Here is an 18,645-nt window from a genome sequence, read left to right as displayed (position 1 = left end):
CAGCAGTAAAGGAAAATGTGCTTTTAAAACTAATTCTTATTGGGAATAGCTGCACTTTGAGTGGCATTGCCCCATGTATTACATGTCTCGACTCCTTTATGGCGGTTGAAAGCTGTGTGTCACTTTGTCATTTATGGAGATTTTTTTTGCAACTTTGTAGGAAATACTTTTGAATAGCATGTTTAAAAACAAATCACAGAAACCTTGTAGATTATAAAAGCTGCAGCTGCTCTTTTAGTGGTATTTCCCAAGTGAACCTTCAGCCTCTCTTTATCATCATCCGCCTCTCTTTATCATCATTCTCTCTCTCTCTCTCTCTCTCTCTCTCTCTCTCTCTCTCTCTCTCTCTCTCTCTCTCTCTCTCTCTCTCTCTCTCTCTCTCTCTGTCTGTCTCTCTGTATGTTGAGTGAAGAATTCAGTGACAAGTCAGTCATCTGCTCTTCAGCTTCTCAGGGTTTCACAGAGCTCTCCACGAGACATGGTGCTACCTGAAAATTCCTCCGGACCATCTGCTCCCATGAAGGCCCCCAGGCAGCGCGCCCCGCGGCCCCAGAGCCTGCCCTCCCCGGCCCTGTGCTGCGCCTGCGGCCTGTGCATCATGCTGGCCGGCATCAACATCACCCTGGTGGGAGCGTTCGCCTTCGGCACCTTCATCCCTACCGGCAACCCCCCGATCATCATCGGGCCTCTCCTCTTGCTGGTGGCCCTGGCCTTCTTCACGGCGTGCTGCGTGGTCAGCAGGAGGCCCCCGGCCCACGCGGCCCGCGGGCCCAACGGAGGCGAAAAGTGGGGGCTGATGCGCATGGGGACGGCGGCGTTCGAGATGGAGACCAGCGACCATATGCTGCAGGACACGACGGCCGTTCAGCTCAGCCCCACCAACTCCCACGCCTCCTCCCACGAGTCCAGCTCCAGCCGCGGGGACGACTCTCCGCCGCCCGGCTGTCAGGGTGGAGCCGGTGAGCTGCACATGTCAGAGATGTCTGACGTGGGTGTCACTGGAGATAGCCCCACCTTGACCTCTGACAGCAAGGCGAGCACTCCCACACAGATGCTGCCTGCTCCGAACACTTCCTCTACGTAGCGTGGACGTGTTTGACGACTGCTCTTAGACTGTTGACTGAATTGTGTTGGGCCAAACCTCTCTGATTGTAGCTTATTAGGTGTGTTATGTTGTTGAATGTGTAATGCTCAGTCCCAGGATGTACCACGCTTTGCCAGAACAGAAACAGGAGATGGTACTTTAATCCAATTGCCAGTTTGTGTACTTCTTGTTGTTATGAAGGCTGATAATCCTGCTCTCATGTTGTGGAGCGACTGCGGTTGCCGCTTGTCAACCTACGTTGGGAAAGAAGATGTCCAGCCAAGTTTCTCTGAGTCATGAAAGCTGCTTCTGTGTAAGCCTGGTCCATCCCCCCCCCCCCCCCCCCCCCCCCCTACACACACACACACACACACACACACACACACATGCTTGAATTTGTTTTTTTTAATCAAAATGCAATGCAAAAAGTGAGCAACCTGTGTCATGTCAAGATGGATATACAAGAATAAGTGAATGTGTACGTCATGTTGTTACTGCAGATGTCCTATACATGTTTGTGACACCTGAACGTCTTACAAATAAAACTGAAATGTTATTTAATTGTCAGTTATACAAAGTATTTCTGTTCAAAAATCTTGGTGAGGATATAAAAAACGAACAATGACTAAACAAGACACTGTGTAGCAGGAAAAAACAATAGTGCGTACTAGTCAGGCTATACATAAGAAAGGCACACGGCTCGTGGAGATAACTCATTCGTTATCTGAGGAAAGCAGCCGTGGCAGGACAAACAGCTCCTTCCTGACATGTTGCCCATCACTTGGCATCTGACCCAACAGCTGAGAGCCCTGTTTACTCCTCATTACACAGCTGCTGTCCACAAACAGAGCAGGACACACAGTGTGATCCCTGTTCACGACTCCACCACTGGAACAGAAAACAGCCCCAGCCGGCTGCTATTGTGCCATGAGCGGCTACAGGCAGGTGGCGCGGGTGTCCTTAGTTATCTCAGTGAATCAGAAATATGAGCGGTAGTGTTTCTATACAGGAATGACATGTCTGGGCAACCTGAACTCATTTCAGTAATCAATCAATGAGGTCATGTTGCTCTGCAGGATGGCACACTGGAATTAACTTAGTGCAGAGTTGCAGTTTCATGTTACTGAGCCATTTTTACACAAAAAATATATTTTCCCTTCAGCATCCTCAGTTCTCCTTATGTTTCTGATTATATACTCCTATTCTGAGTTCCAGACACCCATGACTGAGACAAGGTATTAAAACTGATTACAATCTCTCATAACCGGTAACACCTTTGATTGCAGTCACGAAGAAAAAACATCCCGTCAATGAGGGATATCTTGACATGTCAAAATTGAGGAAGCATTTCATAGTCTTCATTGTCAGAGGGAAATCCAGTTCCGGTAATAATGATAATGACACACCATTTATTCAGTTATTTCAGGATTTCTGTACGTTCTGTACTGTTTGGTGTGCTGGACTTGTTTACCGTCTGCATGTCAGGACTGTATTTAAGCCCCAGATTAGTGCTGTCCGTAGTGTGCATCACACAGCAGGTGGCGAGCTGAGGCGGACTGGGCTATGAGCGAGGACCAGAGACCCTCTTCCGGATCAGCCTCAGACCACGGGGGTCACTGGGGTCATCGCAGAGGAAGGACTTCTTCATAATGTCTCCAGCAATGCCGGGGGGGGGACCTAGACGCAGGTTCAAACCTCGAGTGGCAATCAGGTAAAGAATTACAAGTGGCCTCTCAGAGAGAGTCCTGGAATTATCCCCAGGTTTACTAACCCCATAAAGCAGCTGCAAAGAGTCTAAAGTGTTTGTGAAGAGGGTAGCAGATAGGAAGCCTGGGTCAAAGGAAACATGACAACAATGAAAGCCTAACGTGAGTGGAGCTACCACGGCAAACAAAAGAAACACAAGGAAATAAGCAAGAGCAACAACCATTTTATGGAACTTAATTTAAATGTTTTACTTGCGAATAAACAAAAATTAAAACATTTTGCATTTCAATAGTAGGTAACTGTAGAACACTTGCATTAGTTTTGGCTGTTTGCTCAAATATTGAGAGATATTAGAGTTCTGATGTTCCGTTGCACCATCAACGATAACCGTCATGCATCGGAATTAATTTTTTTTATTCATCCCAACATTTTTGGATTCAAGACAGAATGGTTTGATTTGTCTCATGAACACAATGTGTGCAGTGAAATGTGTGGTGCATGGCATACTTTTGAGGCTGCACTTAAATACTTGTGTGCAGTAAATAATAAGAATACAAATATGACTATACAACAAAATGCTAAAATGTAAGACATAATCGGTAGTACAAAAAGATACAATTTGAACATGCTGCATGGTTCACCTCTGCATAAACAGAAAACAATTTAGACAATTCCTTGAATATTTCTTTATTTAAATAATTGAGACACTATCAAAGCTTTTTCCAGACAAAAAGAAACTGTGAAAATGTACTTTGCTGGAAAGCAGAGCAAGTCATCGCCTCCTAAACTGTTTCCTGGAATCATTTCTCTCCTCTAACACCAACAAAAACACAGCCATATGTCAGATTAAGCCTTACAGTATGAACTATGACAGTTATTCATTGAGTAAGATGTAGTGACAACCATTGCACCAACACTGTGAGAATGTCACGCCAATCTGAGTGATGGCAAAGCAAAGGAATGTTGTGATGATCAAATAAAAAAGAGCATTTGAATAAAAGTGGTGTGTGTTTCTCTTGTGAAGACACCACAGTTCCTCGTATCCATTTCACCACAAGCTCTCTCCCTGTTGTGCTTCATATTGATGATCACAGGAGTCCTCAAATATTACTATATAATTGACAAATGGATGACATAGCTGTCATTTGCGAGGCAATCTGTATTTCTCTTCCACCCCACTCATTAAAGTAATGATTTGGGGATTTAATAGCGATAGCGCGGCTGAGGGCTCATAATCACACAAGTGTCAGTGTAAGAGCTGAATGATTCACAAAGGGCCGCGGCTGAGACTATTACTTTTATGTAAATGGCTACCATTAGAACGAGGAGTGTGTTCAGTGAGCGTATGCAATGAACTGGAATCAAATGCAAAAGCTCAATAAAAAAAAATCCATTGACAGAGATGAAGCTACATCAAGACGTATAACTCCACCTTGTGGAGAGAAAGCAGCAGGCCCTGTTAGACTACCTCTTATGAATTAGTCACATATCAGATATTATTCATCCTGCAGCCAGCTGGTGCTTCAAAAATAATTTAGATGAGAGGATGCCAGTTAAGAAATGTCACTTTAAGGCATCTTCTTCTGCATTCAATAGAAATCTTCGGATTCGGTTTATGTGGCATTGTATTTCACGTCCATGTCTCCACGTCTCCATAACCATTTCCAATTGAAACAACAGGAGAAATGTTCACTGTGTACTTCATTGTCTCCAGTGTTGAGTCCTGCCACGAGGGGGCAGTGTCGTCCTTCACACGGTGTTTCCACGGCAGGTGAAGACGGCCGTCATTTAATATTTATTTGGGATTTAGTCTTTGGTTTTGGTGTCATATTGAAACATATTTATTATATTATATATATATATATATATATATTATATTTATTATTTATTTTCCTTCATAGAAAGTGCACGTTTAAAATCCCCCTCCTTTAAAAAAATAAAATGTTTGTTATACTTAACATTTGTTGAAATCAAAGTGTTTGTTTATTTAAATCTGGCACTCCCATGTGCGTTCTAATACCATACTATCACATTTATATGCTTAAAAATATGTTGTATCCCAATACACAGTGCATGAAACGCAGTATGATAAAAAAAAATACGAGGATGTCCCACTGCAACATTTTGCCATATAAACCAGCATGCTTTTCTGTTTTTTCTGACCCACAATCCTTTGCAGCAGATATTTGAGCAAAAGGGCCAAAGTTCAAGGTACCATGTTATGATAAACTAGAACATAAGCGTACTGCATGCACCAGTGTGTACTTTGTGTGGGCAACTGCTGTATGTAGACCAAGTAAAAATAAAAAGTATGCGATTTGGATCGGGGTTCCCTTTACAAACAGGACATGCAGCAGTGCGTCCCAAAGTGAGTACTGTTGCATGCAGCATGCATTCAATTGGGACATACAACTTTACCATCACATCTTGAAATTTGACCATTTCAATCATGTATTGCCAGAACAGCCAGGAAAATGTCCTGGTTACATACTGCAAAATGCATTTTGCATCTGGCATTTTTGGCATACTGCATTGTAAATGCATTGGGACACAACATATGTATCTGGCATACTAAATATTACGGTAGTGTAGGTATTGAACGCACAGTGAGTTTGATGCTGCGTTACACTTACTTGGAAATTGGAAAGTTGGAGATGGGAATGACGTTACACCCAATGCGTTCCAGCTCAACAAGTCGTAAAACGTATTGGGGTTTTCTCCAGCCGGGTTAGCCATCGTTAGCAAAACCAGATGATACCAATGCATTACGCCGTCATATTGGATCATAAAAACACCGGAGCAACATGTCCACAGATAAAAGTTGGACTGTGCGATGTATGACTGATTTAATGAGGCACAAATAAGACAGAAGTGCTAATTAACAGCATATTACTACAGATTTTCTTTACTGTTGATGTGGGGGACCGCCATCTTGGAATTGTAGGTCGGAGTTGGTGGAGTTGGTTCAACTTTCCGAGTTGGAAATCTGACTTCAGGCGGCCTTCCAGTTGAAATTTCCGACTGCGACTCCGAGTTTAAATGGAACACTGTATAAGACAAGATGACTTTGTGAGACCAGAACTAGTTTGGATTCCATTTGTTGCCCAATATGCATGATATGGAAACGTGAAACCTTCATTGCACTCACATGTAGAATTACATTTTTTTTCATGATTTCTGGATTTAATAGATGGAGTTAATATAATTACTTTTTTTTGCAGAAAAAACACTTCAGACACAAATTATTAGTAAAAGCAGTGAGTTTTTCCGTGTCTCAAAACGTGTCTGCATCAAGAATTTATGATGCAATTTCAATGTAAAATACGTAAATGACAATAAGGAATTCAATTCTATTCCTTCCTTATGTCTAAATCTTTACTTTCCCACATCCAATGTGTTTGGACCTTGAATGCACCACGGAATCCGTCTGCGCTTGTTCAAAGTGCCGGCTGCTCTGCACCGTCCTTGGTGGTGCCTCCTCTCCTCCCGCCTGCAGCTCGCTGCCTTTCAGAGGGACGCGGTGATCCTCCTGCGGCCCTGAAACACAGTCACGTTGTCTCTGAACCGCCGCCTGGAAAAATACATTTCCCACAGGTACTACATCACATTCCCAGATATTCAGAAGATAGAACAATAGCAAGGTTACGGTGTCTTTGCCCTCCTCTGTGAACATAATCATCGGCAGGTGAGTGACCCCGATGTGTTTTATGCACGCTGAACTTCCTATACACGGGCCCCGGCGTCTTGTACAAGCCATTTGTCTTTCCGTCCCACCTCTGTCACCGCGTAGAACAGGCGTTTTTACATCCCACCTCCTGAAAGTGAAGTGCCATTAATTTTATCCCTCTTTTCAGTTTGCAAAGCGTCCCTCCAAACAGCAGCCGGCTTGATCTAATTCCTATTGACTGTTGTGAGTGCTGACTCGGCTATTGTAAAACAAATGATATCTCTGTCCTGTTGGCATAATCCTAATCTATTTCAATGGAAGGGGCCATATTAAAATGACAAGAGGGGGAGGATATTTCCATCTCATGATAAATGTGCAAATGTCCACCAAAGCTGAATCAGACACCACGTTTTAATGGCCTGATTGCTCCTTCATTTCTCGCCTCATTCTTTCGCAGCCCTGCTCCCTCCTTTTTAATGCGGAGCTGGTCATATTTTGTCCCAGATTAGTATAGACGCCGGCTGACAGTTGCCTCTGCTCAAGGTATTTAGAAGACATAATTCATTCATAGATCTAGAAGTGCTCCCATTTGTCATCCCCATTTTTTATGCTCTCCACAGTCACTCATTCCTCTGGGTGGTGGTGTGTGTGTGTGTCAAGGGACATGAGGGCCGTTGCAGTTTTCAGCTGATGTATTAGCTGGCATATGCAAGCAATGAATTATCAAGGAGGAAAAGGAGTCAATTATCCACTCCTAAAGAGGGGCCCGGCCTGTGTGGCCTCGGGGCCCCTTTCCATATTTACCAGATGGTTTCACAGAAAGGTGCGCTGGGAGACCTGGGAAGGAGACAGCGAGCCGTCCACACACACACACACACACACACACACACACACACACACACACACACACACACACACACACACACACACACACAAACCCACACATTGGGCTTCGACCCTCTTGTCACTTTTCTCCCCGCACATGCTCAGTGCCACCTCCTCAGTTAACAAGGACAGGCGGTGACGTTTTGGAACCCGAATGGCAATAATCCATTTTATACACGTCGACTCCTCAAACTGATTTGGGCTGAGCTGGAGTAGCCACTCCGTGACCGTCAGCCATTTTGCCGTGTCCCAGTTCTCTCTCCCCTGACTCCCCTCGAATCAAAATGGGGCCCTGATTGACTGTGCCGCTCTGACTAATAGAGTGGATATGGTAAATGAAATGCCCGGCACTTTCATTCCAAAGTCTCTTACCCCCTGTGTCCCCAGTCACTTTGCCTTGACATGTTCTCAGAGATTGAGCGTTCTATCCTGTTTTTGATGAGGACGGGCTGAGATGAGGTGCGCGTGGCGGCGGTGAGGCGGCGGTGATGCCTCAGAGCAGCCGGGACCCTCGGACACGGGCAGCCGAGCTGACAGGGCCTCTGGTGACTGACAGGACTAACACTTAGGGAAATGAGGTCGTTAGACAGCATTATGAGTGGGCTGATAGCTCAGTAATGGGTTTTAACTTTGGAATTTAACAAGGAAAGCCCATCGGGGATGGGTTTGATGTGCAGGCGGACAGGTGGGTTCCTCCGGAATAAAGACGGCAACTCCCACGGGCGCCAAAGAGAACGGGCTCGGTTGAGAAGGGGTCGAGAAAAAAGGTGCAAATGGTCGAAAGAGGACAGGATGCGTTCTAAAAATAAGCGATCTTCTTTCGCACAAAGGGATCAAGATGAAACTTCTGTTTTTGGTCCTGCCCTTCACTTCGGGCTTACTGAGAGAGTTTTCCTCTCCTCTGAATTGAATGTCCACACAAACCAAGTGGAAAAAAATTATCTCCTCCATCCAGATGATTGTTCCTCCAAACTGTTTTTAATCTGTTATGGCTCAATGGCAGAAGGTGCTGATTCCTAAAACAATGAACGTTTCGGAAGGTTTAGAATTTTGCACGCTGTATATGCACACAGCTTCCAAGCTGCCTTGAGTCTTAAGAAAGGGCGTCTAAATTTAGCGCGTAACGATAAACTCTTAAGTTATAAGACATAGGCTAATGCGAAAGGGTGTTAAAACCAGTGGGATAGTTTAGTGGAGATTAAGGGACGTATCAAAGACTTGTGTAAAGCTCCATCAAGAGCTGTGCGGTTGTTTGGTGGGCATCTGCACATGCTTTTTCTTATTTTCAAAAGAGGGCAGCTCACAGAGCTTTGGCATCCAGTGAGTGACTGATATGTCTCCACATCACTCCCATTACTCCTCTTGGCTGTGCTGTGAAAACGAATGGTCCACTTTATGGCCACCGTGGACCCGGTGAGTTCCGTTCAGAAGAAAGATTTAGAGAGACGTTATGGCCGTCCAGCGGAGGGCAAGACAAGTCGCGGGAGAGCATAAAATGGACGAGGTGGGGCAGAATGAAGGCGGCAGTTTCATTCATTCCCCCGACTTGGTGTGAGGGTTTTGGAAGGGGGGGGGGAGGTCAGGTTTCCATGGCAGGCTTTTTCAGTAGAGCAGATGAGGAGGGTTGGCAGTACAAATCAAGACAAGAAGCTTCACAATGTGTTTCTGGCTCTGTGTCCTGGAGGCATCTCTTTCACGACACTCCAGAGAACCCACGGCGAATTCAACCTCATCAGAACCGTCCGGCTGGACGATAAGTGATTTCTGGTTTATTAGAAATAGTGTGTGTGTGCGCGTGCGTGTGTGTCTGTATGTGTGTGTGTGTGTGTGTGTGTTGGCAATCTCCCTCCTGTTTATTTTCCAAAGTGTTGCGTATCTTTCACAAACCGCTGCTGCTTTAATCAGCATCTGTCAGGGAATTCATTATGCTCAAGTGAACATAAAGCCTTTCTTCAGAGTTGTGAAAAGAACAGAAAAAATAACAGCCCCTTTCACTACCAGAGGTGTGGATGATCGCTGCAGCGGGCTTAAGTGACAGGTAAATTGCAGGTTAAGTGGAGAACACAGTCTTTTAACAAGAGACTCCAGGCTCCTGCAAATCCTCCTTAGTCTTTAATCTGAATACAAAAGGCAGGGGCGGGGGGATTAAATCTGACCCCTCAATGTTCTGTTTGTTCCAGACTCCACTCGAGGGCCCGCTGTAGCCAGCAGAAGAGTCCCAGGTTTGCATTTCCTTTTGTGCCATGTGGCGGCATTTAAAAACAACGGCGTCCACAATGCGGCCTCTTCGGTGGCCAACTTCCCCCGGGACAAAAGGAGGGCTCGGAGTCCCCAGCTTCTCCTCTCGCGTGCACTCTTATCGAGCTTCAGTGCTAAGATGCGGTTTGAACTCTCCTAAAATGGACTGTTTATTAAATTGTGGATGAAACGCCGTAACGCGGCATCATTATCACGGTTCTGTCGTGGCGGAAAAACAAAATCCTTCTTTATTTAGCAGCAACGACGGTTAGAAAGAGGAGAAGGGGCCGGGGTGAGGCAGGCGGTTAGGGCTTGCGGAGAGAAAGGCGCTTTGGGTTGTCAACGTTTTAGAGGCTTAGAGTCAAACCTATCCGGGCTCAGGAGAGAGGAGTCTGGGTGTTAGGCAGGCAGAATGACTCCTGATAGAAGGAGTTTGCGGCTCAAGTCGAGAGGAATCGTCTTGGCTCCCGGATGAGGCGACGACTAATTGATTCTCTGAAGTTTCCTGTCTCAGAGCCCGATTACAGGTATGACCGGATTAAAAAAGGAGAGGGGAAAAAAACAAGGGATCTGGAGGAGGGAAATGGTAAAAAATCAAAGAGAAAAGAAGATGAGGGCTGCCATAGACGGATCAGCATCGCTTAGACGCATTGATGTGCTTGCTTTTGTGTGCGTTTTTTTGTTTGTGTGTGCGCACATGTTCATGCGCACACACACACACACACCGCTGCGGCTGTGTTTGATCTCTATACTCGGCGGCAATCATCAGGTCACATTGCAAGGCCCCCTTTCACCGGCGTGTTGCACAGGAGTACATTGTGTTGTAGCAGCATGCTTCCCCCAATCACTCACTTCTGGTTAACACGTCTTAAAGCCAGAGGCATGTGTCTCGCCTGCCCATAACAGTCCATGACAAGATTGAGTACGGAGGCATGTGGCAGCCATAGTGAGTCGGGCTCTAAGAGAGAGGCCTCCAGGAGAAGGAGAGTTAGGACGCATATCTAGACCTAAGCTGTCATGCGTGCGGCTGTAATGGCTTGTTTAGTGGCAAAGTCCAATCTAGGGCCCCAGAGAGCCATTATTCCTGGAGTATCGATCGAGCCCCACGGCCACCGCAGCTCGGGCCCCTGTCCCTGATCCTGTTCAGTAATAAGCGTACTCGTGTCAAGGTGGTAATTATCATTGATCTGTAGCCGCTGTGACAGGGCACCGGCCCCTTGCCATGATTCATACCCGGCGTGGGGCTACTGGACTTGAGGCGCCAAATCACCAATCTCATAGACTCACGCAGCTTCTGGTGGCACTGCCATGGCCGGCCCTGGAAACAAAGGTGTTACGGAATGGATTTCAGTTGTTGGGGTTTCGCTGCTTCTTTCCAGGAGGCAGTTTAGAACAATTTCTAAGTTTCTGGCTCGGCATGTTGAACTAGAATTAAAAAATCTTTAGGACGAACTGTTCTCGTCTTATTTATACAATGAAGTATAGCCTTCAGAAAGTTAAATACAAGTAACTTATTTTCCTCGAGGTGTCCCTTTCATCTTGCTAATGTGGTTTCCCCCTCTTGCTGTCCTTCCCCTGCGTTTCATAAGCAGGGAGATCTATCACCGACGATCCACCTCTGTTTGGTAACCTGCGGCGCAGGGAGGCGAGCAAAGTGTTATTGTGCATAATTTATTAGTATGTTAGCATTGCACTATAATGTACGTGTCACTACACAACAATATGTGTGGCTTTGTGTCTTTTGGATGAATCCTATGGTTGAGATTTTTGTTTTCTAGTGGAATTACTTTACAACTATCGGATGGATTGCCATGAAATGTGGTGCAGATATTCATGGTCCCCAGATGATTAATCCTAATGGTTTTGGTGATCCGGGGACTTAACATCCAGCTCTACTAGTCGGTCTAATTATTCACTTATTTAGTGAAATACTTCAACATCTGCTTGATGTTCGAGCACCAAATTTGACACAGACATTCATTGTTCTTATGAATCCTAATATTTTTGTTCACTTTTCCTCTCATGCCACCATTGTGAGTGTCATATCTCTACAACTGTTGGATGGATTGCCATTACATTTTGGACAGACCTATTTTATCAATTTGGTGATCACTTAACTTTTCAGGTCAAAGCTTTTATTTGACCAGTACTTTGGTTATTGATGAAACACCTGCAGAACTTAAGACATTTATAAATCCTCGGCAGTACTTTGTGTTTAGTGTTAATTAGCATATGTCAGCATGCTAACACACAATGCTATTGTGACAGCGACACCTTTTTAATTCTTCTTTGATTTTTGCTTAATTGCAGCCGCTTACACAGTCTAGAGAACCAAACTATACAGAACTGTAGTGCTGCAGAACTACACAGTCCTCTGAATGTTGTGGTTCTACATCGGCTTCATCGGCACAGCTTTGCTCTCTCTGATTGAATCTAATTGAACTACATGGTAACCCCCCCCCCCACACACACACACACACTTGTGTTGGAGTGGCTGAGGCAGATGAGGACAAGAAACAGTGAGAGTCAGATCGGCAGCAGAGAGACAGACACACAGAGAAATAGAGAGATGGTGGGGGTTTCAAGGCAAGCAATCAGTTTCCTTTTTGTGAGCGCTGGAGCGGGACTCGTGTCACCTGCAGACCAAACCCCATTTCCTCTGATTAAGTCCTTTGAAATATTCCATTTGTCAGTGTCACGGCCCCGGCGCGTTGCCGCGGCGGGCAGCCAGCCGTGTCTGTTGACTGTGTCATTCTCCAATTTACATCAGACACTGACAACATCATCATGTCCCTAATGTCCCCTTGGCTTGCTCTTGCTCAACCCTTTGCTCGCGCTCTTTATTTCTTTTCCTTTTTTTTTTGTCTCTCTCTGATGCACCATTCGCCTATCTGCGTCCTCGTTATCACAGCGACGCGAGAACCAACATTCGCTATCTGGATCCATTTGTGATTTCCTATGCAGAGTGAAGCCCCAACTGGTTTGCTGGAATCTGGGCTCTGGGGACTATCTGCCCAAACCTTAAGGGAGTCTTCCTCTTTAAAGTGTTGTTTCTTTTTGTCAAACTGTGTCTGGAGCATCAACAGCTAACATCACTCAGGCCTCAAACTCTCATGCGTGTGATCTAACCCCATTAGCAGCCAATGTCTTTTCAGGAGCAGAGCCGGCATGGTTCAGAGAGGATGGAAATTTCAATCTCCCCTCTATCATTTTCCCTATCATTACACCATTTGCAGCCATTTCTCTCCATCCTGAGTCCCGAGAGGGAGCGCTGCGGCTGGAAAGGAGGGCATCGTGCACTCTGGGCCCAACTTTAATACGAGTGGAGCAGAAAAAGAAGAGGGGGTGTTTATACATTATTAGAAGTCTATAATAGAGCTGCTATCACATTCTCCCTCTCCTCTCCCTCTTCCTCTCATTCCCTCACTCTCATGACAGGTAGCGGGCGGGCTGCCTTGATGACTAGACTCAATCACCTGTGACAGTTTTGATTTGATGTCACTCTCTGGGTCGCTCTATTTGTTTGAGCAGTTAAGAGGTAATTGTGTGACATTGGCGGTGGAAGACGTGCTTTGGCGACGCACCCGCTGAACCGAGGGGACGAGACGAGGGAGTGTGGCAATAATAAATGAGGGCTATTTTCCCCAGCATTCCCAGCCTGTGTGTATTGCAGGGATGTGTATGTGTGTGTGTGTGTGTGTAGCTGATGGGAGGGTACAAGACGGGGCGATGAGCCCCTCTACCCTGGGGGAATTCAACTGTGAGATGCACATTGAGGTCGCCTGCACCCGCTCTGATCATCACTTTCTGTGGTCTGAACAGAATTGTTTCTGCGCGTGTTTGCTTTTTTTTTTTTTGGTCTGTCAAAGATAAGTTTCGGTGTCACTCAGAGGAACTTCTGAGCCCTCAGCGCGTTTGACAAGTGATGCAATATTTGCCATGCTGCCATTGGTAGTTGTTGAATTGTTTGAAGCCCGAAGATGACTGTGTGCTTATGATAAAGTCCAACTTGTCCCAGAAAGAAAGAAACACATTTGCACAAACAACGGTGTGTGTCCTTGCTGCACCATCGTTTTGTATAGTTACACGTCATCTAGTGCGACAGAATTGTGTAGTCGTGTGCATTCTTATTTTCTTCTCCCTCGGGGACTGCCAAAATCAACCCAAAAGTAAAGTTCCTCGTAGCTTTAAGTATTTACAAACCTTCTGTTTTTCTTTTTCTCGCTAAGTTTATGGTCACCTCGAGGTCTTTGTGGTCACTCCATAGCACTAACAGACACAAACCTTTTTTTTTAAGAAACCCCGCAGTAAATCTGATAACGATGGTGGCTATTGTACAACCACATTGGCAGTAAAGTCCTCTCTGTATTCAGGGAGTCTTCAACTCTCCCGGGCTTTGAGTGCCAGAGATAATCTAGAATCCTCCTTTTCTTATGTAGAAGAAGCAGAGCGAAATCGTGGCTGAAGATTGCAAATCTGTGAGCTCCAGCTTTACTCCCCCCTCTTCCTCTCTCTCTCCCTCCAGGTCCATTCCCTTACAACAGAGGGAAGGTAGAGAGGTAATTTTAGGGAGAGCTGGATGCTGGCAGTTTCCTAAAATCAGAGAATCTGACCCAGTTGTGTTTTCTGCTCGGACCACTGCGCAACACCAGGATAGTCTTTGGCATTTAAGGTGCCAGCAAAAAGGCTTTCTCGCTTTGCACGTTGAGCTCATCCATTTGTTTGTTATCTCAATCCAGGATTTGGAGAGATACAAAGCTGATTAAACAACAAAAGCATATGGGAAGATAAAGAACACTTAGGTAATGGGTTTAGCCTGCCTGTTTAGCACGCCAAATTCATCCCTCTTTTCTCTAGGCTCAAAATGCATTTGTTATTCTTCTGCCAGCCGTGATCCAGAAGGGAGAAAAGGAACAAGAAAGGGAGGAAAAACAAAAAAAAGAAGAGGCTTTTGGTGACAATCTTGTGAGAGAGTCTAGGAAACCAGCAGTGGGGAAGTGCAGCAGGAAGCAGTAATGGTCTTACTGTTGCTATTGACCCGCTGCTGCTGCGTTTATAATTCTGCTGTTCTCACGGTTAATCAACGTAAAATAATAAAGCGTTTGGTTGCTTTTAAGTGCCAAAGTATCTTGTAAAAATCGTGTTAATTTACTGTGGCAAATACAACGGGGTGAAGTAGATCTTTTAGGAATCACAAGTTGATTTACTCAAGAGACGTGACAGAAAGTTGTCTTTTTAATATATGCAAGATGTTGAAACTGCCTGCAACCAAAAGTAAGAAATGATATAATAACAATATTTATTTCAGATTTACACCTGTTTGTCTGTTCACAAGGTAAAAAAAAAGAAGCCTGTCTCTATTTATTTGGGTATATTAGTATGTTTTTGGTTGAAATATTTGCCTAATGCAATAAGTACCCATCCTGTATGTGTTCATTGGGTGGCATGTAAACCAATACAGCCATTAAAGCCAGTCTTACTCTCCCCTGGTGAACCTGGCTAAAACCAATCTCGGGGCTTAGCAGTCACTCTGATAATAACACCTCACGGAGGTCAGCGAGCGATGACGAGGGCTCGGGGGAAAACATATTTACGCTCCTCCTGCTGCTTCCCCCTCATGGAAAGGAGCCATGAGAAAGGTGCTTACTTAGACGAGATAAAGAGCGAGATGAGAGGCAGCGGACTTGGATTAGGGAAGGGAGACGATCACGGCCAGAAAAGGCAGGGAAGAGAGGGAGGTGGGCGGGGGGGTTGGAGGACAGCGAGGCCGGGAGCCGGTGTCTGGGCTGGTTGGATATGGGGGGAATATTAATCTGGGTTTAGTGTGAGCAGGACCCCACAAACGGCTCAAGCAAACAGAGCTTAGACGAGGCCAAGCCTCGGAGAAAGTCCTAAATCTTCACATTAGCTCCCCGCGTTTCTTCTGCTGAACTCGTAAGCTCTTTTTCTAAAGGACAGCACAAACAAACCACAACCCCCCTCCACCCCCCCAATAGTACCTCTTGCCAGTCCTACACTTCCTCTCTCACAAGCAGACACACACACACACACACTCTCAAAATCAAGACGGCTTTGAGAATCGAGATTGCAGGAAATTTATAAATCCAGGGCCTGAGTGGATGGGGAGAGATTAGATGGGTCCCCCTCTTAAAGCGACAGGATGCCTCCCAATTGTGTTGCTCATTCTCCGGTGTGCCCTACTTCTGTGTCAACGGAGAAAGAGAGAGCAAGGAGAAACACTTTGGGTGTTTCGAGGAGCTGGTGTCATGATAACCTTTGCAATCCTTGGAGAGACCTGAACTAAATGCAGTGCGTTTTAAAGAAAGCTTTTTATTGGTTGGATTTGTATTGCTGGGAGTTGCACTGAGAGGTACATCCATGGAATAAAAAGTTTTCTGTTTTTGTTGCAGTCTTTCGGAAGATGTCATTTGATCATTGGGAAGATACTAAACTTTTCCATTCGAAAAAAAAAGTCCCAAACACATTATTTCATCAGTAAAATATACATTGAGTGGGACGTGACGGAGAAAGTAGGGGTGTGGAGGTGGATGGGTAATCCATCTCAACAGCTTCGGTGCCTAAAGAGGGTATCAGACTGTCCCGTTGGTGGAGAGGGGGGCCGCTGAGGGAGAGAGGGAGCGACTTGCTCAACCTCATCCCATCACCCGCAGCTTCCTGGCAGGGAAGGAACCCGGAAAAAAGTGCCTTCTCACTGAGTTTCATTAACCTGACCACATGAACCAAAAGCCCCGGTATTAGAGTTAATCAAACTGACATTGACACACTTGCTGCAGTCTTCTGGGTCACCTGGGAAGCTCATCCAGGACCCTGCTGCTTCTGATGTCCAAGGTGCACACGTAAAGTATGCATATGTATACGCTCACGTGCAGTCATACACACTCAGCGGCTGACACACTCATTGCAACGCTGCTCTGCCACCATAACTAAATGAAATATCATTTATGGAGTTCCAATTAAGTGTGGAAGACCGTTTGATGGGAAGGAAGTGTGTCCAGTAAGCCTCATGGCTAAATGTTACGATTGCATGAATGTGATTTAAACATCAAATGGAACCTTGAAGGGTCTATAGGCCTTATTTAGAGTCACACTTTAAATCATTAGAGTCGAGAGAGAATTTGAATCTCCCACACATATGACAAAAAATAAATAAAGTCAAGTAAATTATGTAAAATATCATTTGCACTGTTGCCAAAGTGTGGCTAATTGTGTCCATTTTCTAAGCCAATGCCCCCTTTATTTATTTAATTTTTAAAACCAAGTTTTGATCAAGTTGATTTGATCCGTTGAGCTCAAAATCACAATTTCCATTCGGACCCCCAAACCCCCTACATCATGAAAAAACAAGGACAAAACTTGAAAATACAATATATTTTATTAAGCAATATAACTTTATGAAATATATAACTTTACCTTCGTAAAATAAGTGTTAATCTTTCAATTATTGACTACTTGGAAAAACATTCAAAAAATGACAAAGCACGATTTGACAGAATTCTTTTAATATTATTATTTCTTAATTCAGAATACATATACAAATTTGGTTAATGTATCAGTGTAACATACTCAATCTATAATATATTAAACATTATTATTCCAAATTGTCATTGTTCCCGATTGACAGATTCATGCAGCTAATACGCTCCATCATCTGACCCGCCATGAATCTTTTTAAATGCAGCGGCCCAGCATTATATATATATATTTGACAAGCATATAGAAACTAGAATTACTGCACGATTAGCCTAATACTCTACATACAGCAAAAGTAGCAGTTTAAACTTGACAGTGAGTAAAAATCCATTTCTATGGACAAGAATTACTAATGGAAAGGAGTAAAATGGGGTTTTAGATATGTACAGTAGGAGGACTGTTTGTATTTAAGCTCCCTGCAAAGTCTCCCACTGGCAGCATTATCCGGCCTATGCACCTGTCAAACAACAGAACATGGCGAAAAATGTACCTTCATCAAAAGGAGCCTAGCAAATATTAGACAATCTTCAAAACATTAGAGACAGGACCGCTCCGTCCCTCCCACTGCTCGCATTTATTCACAGGAATCATAGAAAATTACACTCTCATTTCCACTTCTTGAATGTGCACTCAAACGTGAGCATGCAGAGTCTGACAGGTTGCTCTGCAGGCTTCAGACGAGGCCCCTGAGGCGCTGCAGAGGGTAACCAGGTGTCCACTGACTCAGTAGAACAACCTTCATCAAGGCGACGCCCTCAACAGATCAATCTTCCTGTGACACTTCATTTAGACTGCATTAATGTGGAATTAGGGCCCATTACGGCTATTGGCAGGACCTGACAGTCCCTCAGCACGGTGATCCTCGCTTCCCAGGAGAGACCACTGCTGAATAGAGCAGATAAGGCTTTTTCAGTCCTGCTACAAAGCTGAAGAAGTCATTAGATTTTCTTTCCCCCTTCTCATTCAACCCCGTCATCAGTATTGCTAATCAAATAAAGGAATGTGTAAGGCTTTTTTTTCCCTCTCTGCTATGGCGCTCCAGCCCTCTTTGATGCAAAGAAACGAATCAAAGCCTTTTGAAGGGTAGATTTTAACTTCACTTCATAGGTCCGAGTGTACAATACCTATAAGTACGCCTTTTGAATGGTCCCTTAATGATCTAATATCAGGAGCTTCATAGACGCCTGGGTGCTTTGGACTTAATCCAAACCACTGCTTGACGCTATTCAGACCATTTTTCAGAAGTCAAATCCACCACAAAAGGCAGTTTCTAAATGTACATTTCGCTTGGTCTGTGTTTGTGTGTTTCTGCGCCCACGGGGGAGAGAGACGTCGCGTGTTTGAGCACCGCTACTTCCCACTTTTCACGTGTTAAGCAGCCATCCGCTACATTTGGAGCCCAATTTTAAGCTCTGTGAACGAGACTTGTCCTTTACAGACACGCTGTATCTCCCTCGCACACTCAAAAGAAGCACATATGCATGGTCATGCTCACAAAACCCCCTGGGACATAGTCTGAAACAACATTATATGATGCAGACAAACAAAAGCAAAATCCTCTGAGGTGATACCA

General features: G+C 44.9%; 1 protein-coding gene across 1 annotated transcript; it reads left to right on the top strand.

Moving 5' to 3' along the window:
• Positions 1–478: 478 nt before the first annotated feature.
• On the top strand, positions 479–1,084 carry LOC306738877 (transmembrane protein 275-like; the record flags this gene model as incomplete). The annotated part of the gene is made up of 1 exon (XM_079220806.1): positions 479–1,084. One exon carries the CDS (start codon positions 479–481, stop codon positions 1,082–1,084), a length of 606 nt encoding a protein of 201 aa, XP_079076932.1.
• Positions 1,085–18,645: the final 17,561 nt, after the last annotated feature.

Source organism: Taurulus bubalis, assembly GCF_910589615.1.
Source record: "Taurulus bubalis genome assembly, chromosome: 7".
In the NCBI taxonomy this organism is placed as follows: Eukaryota; Metazoa; Chordata; class Actinopteri; order Perciformes; family Cottidae; genus Taurulus; species Taurulus bubalis.
Note: the sequence above shows the minus strand (reverse complement) of the source record. Positions and strands in the feature narration are given on the sequence as shown.